Here is a 7,286-nt window from a genome sequence, read left to right as displayed (position 1 = left end):
CATTGTGAAACATGCAAATCAAGAGCATCACCCAATCTCACATCTTTATTTTTCCACTGAAGTAAGACATGAAATGAAATACATGTGGAGAGTAAAGACTCCAACAAATAAAACATGTAGTCTGTGGCTGTCCTTCTTAACTGAGCTCTCAGTCTGGATGCTTTTACCAAAGGCTCATTAACTTCCCAGGAGTCCATACAGCTTTAGCCTTGATAGCTGAAGTCCATAAACAGTCCCTGCATGAGCCATGGTGTTCTGTAATGATTGCACCATCAGCACAGTTTTAGGACTGCATCAAGAGCAGTACAGTATGTGTAGCAGTAAGTATTTGAGAAAACAGGTGACATTGAGGTATATCAGTTTTATTATTAAAAAGAAACACTTCTCTCTGTCAGTGAAAACAACAGCAAAACACCTCACACCTGAAGTACAAGAGCCATGATAGTATGTTCAATATTTAAAACCATACATGATGCTAGCAGCACCACTGCTCACAAAACTGGCACTAGATTGCCACCCACTGGTAAAGACGTGAAAATGAAATGGCTCCCACAATGCTGAGGTTGAAACAAAGTGACCAGTGATGAGTTTTCATGGAGTAATTACGCCTCCAGACATTGAAATCATGAGAAAATATAAACAGGAAATAACTGGGTCATCTTAATAACATAACAGGTAAGCATTACAAAACTGTAGGGAACAATTTGAGGATGATGAGGTAGAGTTTATATGATTATAATTATTGAAAACATACATAGATTTCCAGATTGCAGGGAGTTATTTTAGTAGAGCTGCTGCTGCAGGCTAATTTAAACAGATGAGTCATGTTATTTCATCAGCTCAACCAGCTGCCTGTTTAATTAACTTCTCTTAGTGAAGAGCTTGTTTATAGAAGCTGTAACTTTGTTGACAGCATTATTGGCAAACTCTTAGCTTGTTGTCATGCAGCCAAAAGCTTAGAGTGATGTTAAAGGCGTGTTAGTTTGGCAGAAATTAGTCACCACCCAGTTCCCTACCCGCACTCAGCTGATGTTATGATTTCAATTTGTTGCACTATGTTGGAATTAATTGTTTGTTTGTTTGTTTTTTATTGCTCACTATACCCACTACCACCTCTACCTTCACTCACTCCCTCAACTGCATCACCCACATGTCTCCTCTCCCCTCCCCTCACTCATTCACCCAGACTCGGACAGCCTCTCCAGCCCCACCCGCCTCAGCCTTAGCCTGTCAGATGGCTCTGAGGACCAGCTGGACCGCCTGCAGCAGGTGGAGCTGGCCAGGACCACACCCATGTCTCAGTGGAGGGCGGGCACTGTGCAGGCTTGGCTTGAAGTTGTCATGGCAATGCCCATGTACATCCGCACCTGCTCGGAAAATGTGAAGAGTGGCAAGGTAGAAAGAAAACACTGATAGGATTATACATTTTTAGACAGATTCATATGGCACAGTTGCAATTGTGAAAAACTTGTATTGTATTGTTTTGTTGCAGTTGACTTAAACAAGGTTACTTTGACATTTTGCAGGTTTTACTGGGGTTGACGGATGAGGACCTGGAGCTGGGTTTAGGTGTCAGCAGTTTAATGCATCGCCGTAAACTCCGTCTTGCCATCGAGGATTACAGAGATGCTGAGAATGGCAGAGGGTGAGGAAGGGAAACAGATACAGTGTTAAATACACTGTAATGTGATGTGCTGTTACAGGGCCATCTGTTGGTGGGTTATAGTAACAACATTCATACACTGTAATGTGGGATCATAAGTGTTCCGACAAGGCCTCCAACAGATGAATGACACGCATGTTTTTCTATATGTGAATGTTTGTGTTTGTCCTGTAATAGTTTGATGATTTGTCCTCAATGAACAGTAAGCGTAGCCAGGTTAAAGGGTCAGTTCTGCAACCTGTAAGCTCTGAAAAAGAACATTTGAAATATTTAAAAGAAATGTGTCTTTCCAGAATTAATGTTCCTGTTTCTCAGGATCATTTAACTCAGAGCAAACAGTTCAATTTGGAACTACTGAACTACTACTACAAATAATACAGTCCCTATAAAAGAGTTTACAGTGAGTTCTGTAGAGCTTCTAATGTAACACGGAACATCATTTTCCACAGCTTTGAGCACCACAAATGAAAGTCCATTCATCTTCATTTTATTAAGCCAGAAGTCCAAAATGATCTGCATTGCTAGATACCATGAAGAGACTTAAAGAAATTGTTCTGCTCTCTGTCTGCAGGTTGTCCAAGGCTGCAGATATGGATCACCACTGGGTGGCTAAAGCCTGGTTAAGTGATGTGGGCTTGCCTCAGTATTCTCAAGCTTTTCACACACACCTGATAGACGGCCGCATGCTGAACTCTCTGACACGTCGCGACCTTGAACGCCACCTCAACGTCAACAAAAAGTTCCACCAGGTCAGCTTGCTACTAGGCATCGAACTGCTACACTTGCTCAATTTCGACAAGGAGGTAAGTGAGAATATGCACACATGTAAAGCATATATACCAAGTATATATACACGGTGCATGCGGTAGCTACATACACTTTTTATACAGGTAAAAAATTGAACCTTTCAGCAATGTATATATAGTGTTTATTAAAATGGTTTCCAGGCACTCCAGGCTCGCCGGGTACAATGTGAGCACCAGAACATTGATCCACTGGTATGGACCTCTCATCGAGTCATCAAATGGATCAGAGACATTGACCTGAAGGTGAGGACAGAGAGGAGGAGCAAATGTAAAATAGCAGTCTTAACATGTATATAAATATAGTATCTTCTTTTTAAACTGAAGCTGACACATTTCCAGCCAAAGGTCACTACAGTCCATGCAACCAAACAAATATTTTGATCAAGAGATCTTAAATGTATTGAGTGTTGTAGGAGGACTGTCACGTGGTATTGTGTGTAATTATGTTTACTTACCAGTCCTTATCATTACAGAGTGATGAAAACCCATATTATTGCACTTCTAAGCTGTTACTAGATGATTAAAAAACTGTATAGATAACATCCTCTATGATTATGATACAATATGAATATCCGTAATCAACACTGTCTACTGTCTTGATATAGGGAAGTGTGTTTCCATCATCAGGCATGACTACAATCAGGGTGTGTAGTGATAAAACTGTTTGGGCTGACATCCTGTTAATATCCTTAGGAGGTTTGAATTTGTCCTCATATCAAACAAAAACAAATGAATCACTATGTTCTTTGTCACAGAGCAAATTTGTCATCACTTTTTAGCGACAGTTTATATCCCCATCTTTAGCTTTAGCCAGACGTGGCCTGAGTGTACCATCAGAGGATTCTAGATTTGATTTTATGAATGAAAAAAGTCTTTCTTTCAGGAGTTTGCTGAAAGCCTCTTAAACAGTGGAGTTCATGGTGCTGTCATGGTGCTTGACCCGACTTTTAACACTGACGCCATGGCGACAGTGCTGGGGATCCCCAACAACAAACACATGGTTCGCAGACACCTTGTTGAGGAGATGAAAACTCTGATTTGCTCAGCCAGGTGAGATACAGACACCAGCCAAAAACTCCAGCTGTAGGTTCCAGTCCAGCCTGTTTAGGGGTTACTAGGTGGGACTATCTTTGACGTTTGAGAACAAATTCTATATGTTACACTGCAAATGCCTTTTCCCGACACTCTGTTCCCCTCCTGTGCTCCCTGCAGGACAGATGCCAAACAGGACTATGAACGTCTAGGCCAGGGAACACCACCAACCCTGCTTCGGCAGAACTCCCTGGGCAGGCCACCAAGCTCAACCAGCCGGCACACTGATGACGAGGGCTCACTGAGAAGAAGGGCTGTCAAGGTAGTGGGGGGTGGGGGTGACCAAACTGGATGCTTTCAAGAGTTGTTTCTCTTCATGTGAGCCTATATTTCGATGTAGTTATCATAATCTGAGTTGGACACTTTTATTCTGCAAGTACTAACAGTGCAGAGGAAATTGTTCCTGCGTAAAACAGATTTGATACAGCAGGTGTGTAAAATTAATAGGGCGAGACAAGCTGTATACCAGCAGGCTGGATACAACAATCAAGAAAATAATACACCTAGGCTGATGAATAGTAAAATATGCTTACATTATACAAGATTAGAGAATATTTCCCTCATCAAATGATCTGTAATAATAATCTTGCCATCACTAGCACAAAGTATTTGTAGTAAAAAATTAAGTATTTCTGTTTCAGCCTCCAACAGGCTTCAGCCCCAAAGCTCGCAGCGGGCGGGACTTGAGTTGCCATAGCAGCTACGGCTCCCTGCCACGGGAAGGTCGAGACCATACTCCGCCCAGAGCAGAGGGAAGCCCTATCCGTGGTTACACCAGCATAGAGGTCACCAACGTGTGAGGTCACCAGAGTGCGACGAACACCGGACATCAATGTCATCACAACCTCAATTTACATCACAGACATTTGTCTTCTCTGTGTACCTGAACATGAGATGGTTATTTTTTTTCTCAAGATGAGCCTTTACAGTAAAGATTGCACTTTTTAAAGGGATGGGTTTCTTTTTTTCTTTTTCTTTTTTCTTCTACAAGTTTCCTGGTTTGAGGAAAACCCTGTCAGAGTCATTGTGTGCCAGTGGTGTTCTGATTGTTTCGAGGGCGACTGTTTCTATTCCCCAACGCCAGAATCAAGAGATGGAGGACTGAAGCTAAATGATTATTTTTCTATTTCTTTGTGTGAATGGTTCTTTGTGAACCAGGCAGGATGTGACTTGGCAGTTTTGTTTTTGTTGACTTGTGTTTCTCTGAAGGAAATGAGATTTTAAAAAAGACAGTTTGTAGTATACAGGGTACTTGATGACAAAACGGGGAAAAAAAGTTTCTTATCAGTGTAAATTGTTCTTGCTTGATTCAGTTGTTTAAATTTCTGCTGTTTGTGATGCCTTGCCAATGTAGCTGAGGACAATGAACAAAAAAAAAAAGACCTGAATTGAATTTTAAAATCTTGGGTATATGTTTGATAGTCATTTTTCATCTTGCACATTTACACTGTTTTGTCCAAACAAATGTAGCACCCTATTCTGATGTTTTATACTGTGCAGTGAATATGGAAAAATATGTGGGCAATGCCAACAAAAGATGACTGCAGAGCTGTACGTCCATGGAGGCCTATGGGCTAAAAGGTGTGAGGATGCAAATATGTGAAAAGGTAAGACTGTTCCTTTGAATGAAATAAAAGAAATACATTAAAATATCATGATTGCACTGTTGCACACATCTTCAGCAGGAAGTCCAACAGAGACATGGGTGGATTGTGGATGTAACCTCTTAAACTGTGGTGTCTCTGAAGTGTCTCTGAAGAAAATGGTGATGAAAAGCAGCATATCAAAATAATAATGTTTCAAGTTCCACAAGTCAATATTGTTTTCATATTAACAATGAATAAAATGATTACATTTAATGTGAATGTATTGTTTGGTTGCACAATTACAAACCCACAGAGAATGATCAGCCAACTCTGCAGCTCTATAGAGATTACTCACGGTTTTGTTTTTTTACAGCCAAAGACTTACAGTGCAGTTTAGTCTTACTGCTTTAATCAATGTTGTTTTCAGCAACAAAAAACTTCAGTAAACCTACTGTAAGCTACTTGTCCAGCACCAAACTGCAAATTTAGGATCTACAGTAGATGGTGAAGCACATGTGGAAGCTACAGAGCCAGATGTTGTACTAAGGAAATAAATGCTAGGTCCTTTAATATTCAACTGTTTGTTAACATGCCATAATAACTTTATAAGGCGATAACATTTCAATGCTGTGTGTCTTTTGGGTTGTTATGAACTAGACTTCCCCCAAGTGGATAAAACATAAACAGACCAACAAAAGCAAACACAAAGGAGATTATTACAAGTTGATTTGTCAGATTAGGAATGTATTAAATTTATAAGCAAAAGGATCTTTGACAGTGTGGGAAAGAGGAAATGATATACAGGAAAATGAATGAATGGAAGAATAAAAAGAGAAATATGTGAGAAACAGTCCTCCCTAGCTGATCTCATTTGCATGACTAAAGGTTTGTGAAGCAGTGTGTGTGGTTCAGTGCCTCCACTGTAATGCAGATTGGGGGTCCAGCTCAGTGATTACCTTTTGCATGCTGGTTCTATACACATGATGGATCTCACAGTATTTTTTTTTGCGAGGTGAGTCACTCCAGCATCACTAACTGCTGATAGACATGTTAACTCAAGTCTCTGTTTGCACTACTATGCAATACAGCATGGTGCAACTTCCTCCTCTTACTCACAGTGACTCGAACTTTGGAGCAAACTAATGATGACACAGCCTTAAATAAGACAACTGAGCTCTGGCTGGCTGCCATACCTTTCTTACTTGTGTCGTTCCAGTAAACCCACCCATGATCAGGTACTCAGTGATATCAGAGGTATGAGCAGTGAAGGCGTGTCAGGTGAAGTTCCACCTGAGAAATTAGCTAACTACTTATTAAGGAGGGGTGTTATTACATGTTCATGGAGCAGCCATAAAATCTAGATAAACAATGAGACCATAGTAGATGTGAATGATTTTGGAAGTTTAACTGGGGTTATATTATCTCAGTGCAGTTTTTCAAGAGGCAGATGTATAGCACAGAATATTGATCGAACAATCTAATGTCACATATATCTATAGCTTCAGCAATTGCCTACACATAGAGGTCCTGCAAATCAAATTGATCTATTTTACTGTAACATTTTGCCTGTGTAGTACTTCATTTGATTACAGGCTGACAGTGATAGGAGGTCAAGTCAAACTATCAGATGCAATCAAGATGTAATCAAAGCTTTTCAATGTGGTTCTCTGTCTGTCTTTTCCTGTGTGTGTGTGTGTGTGTGTGTGTGTGTGTGCATGCATGCGTGCGTGTTAGTGTGTCTGCGTGAGTGCGTGTGTGCGTGTGTGCGTGTGTGTAATAAAACAGAGGAACCAGACAAAAGCTTAAGAGGAAGAAAAACTCCCCAGAGCCTAGAAAAACAGGGTTGCCTCACTGAAAAGGAACAATACAGTGAGTAGCCCGGGCTGGGACTGGTTTTGTCATTATTGTAAAATAGGCCAGTCTTCATTCTGGCAGGTTGATACAGTGGAGGAGACAGGCGCAAGGAAGTGGAGCCAAGTGGAGTTGATTATTACTGTGCTGGGTAACTCTCCAAAATCTAAATGGCATGCACACAAACACAAGCATGAACACACAGAAGTCTGTATTGAGTAAAGGCATGATGGACGACCGTCTGAGTCATGTCAAAAGAGCTCATAAGGAGTGACGGCAAATAGGTAA

General features: G+C 40.9%; 1 protein-coding gene across 1 annotated transcript; it reads left to right on the top strand.

Moving 5' to 3' along the window:
- Positions 1 to 627: 627 nt before the first annotated feature.
- Positions 628 to 5,473, top strand: LOC128356841 (kazrin-A-like). The gene is made up of 7 exons (XM_053316999.1): positions 628 to 1,395; positions 1,527 to 1,645; positions 2,235 to 2,466; positions 2,611 to 2,712; positions 3,353 to 3,519; positions 3,682 to 3,823; positions 4,203 to 5,473. The coding sequence occupies exons 1-7, from the start codon at positions 1,294 to 1,296 to the stop codon at positions 4,359 to 4,361; spliced, it is 1,023 nt and encodes a 340-aa protein (XP_053172974.1). The 5' UTR covers positions 628 to 1,293; the 3' UTR covers positions 4,362 to 5,473.
- The last annotated feature ends 1,813 nt before the right edge of the window (positions 5,474 to 7,286 follow it).

Source organism: Scomber japonicus, chromosome 4 (assembly GCF_027409825.1).
Source record: "Scomber japonicus isolate fScoJap1 chromosome 4, fScoJap1.pri, whole genome shotgun sequence".
Classification (NCBI taxonomy): Eukaryota; Metazoa; Chordata; class Actinopteri; order Scombriformes; family Scombridae; genus Scomber; species Scomber japonicus.
Note: the sequence above shows the minus strand (reverse complement) of the source record. Positions and strands in the feature narration are given on the sequence as shown.

Coding starts and splice junctions, on each gene's coding strand:
- LOC128356841 (XM_053316999.1), top strand. CDS start 1,294: ATGTCTCAGTGGAGGGCGGGCACTGTGCAGGCTTGGCTTGAAGTTGTC. Junction 2,713..3,352: donor TCAGAGACATTGACCTGAAG/GTGAGGACAGAG, acceptor TCTTTCTTTCAG/GAGTTTGCTGAAAGCCTCTT. Junction 3,520..3,681: donor ACTCTGATTTGCTCAGCCAG/GTGAGATACAGA, acceptor TGCTCCCTGCAG/GACAGATGCCAAACAGGACT.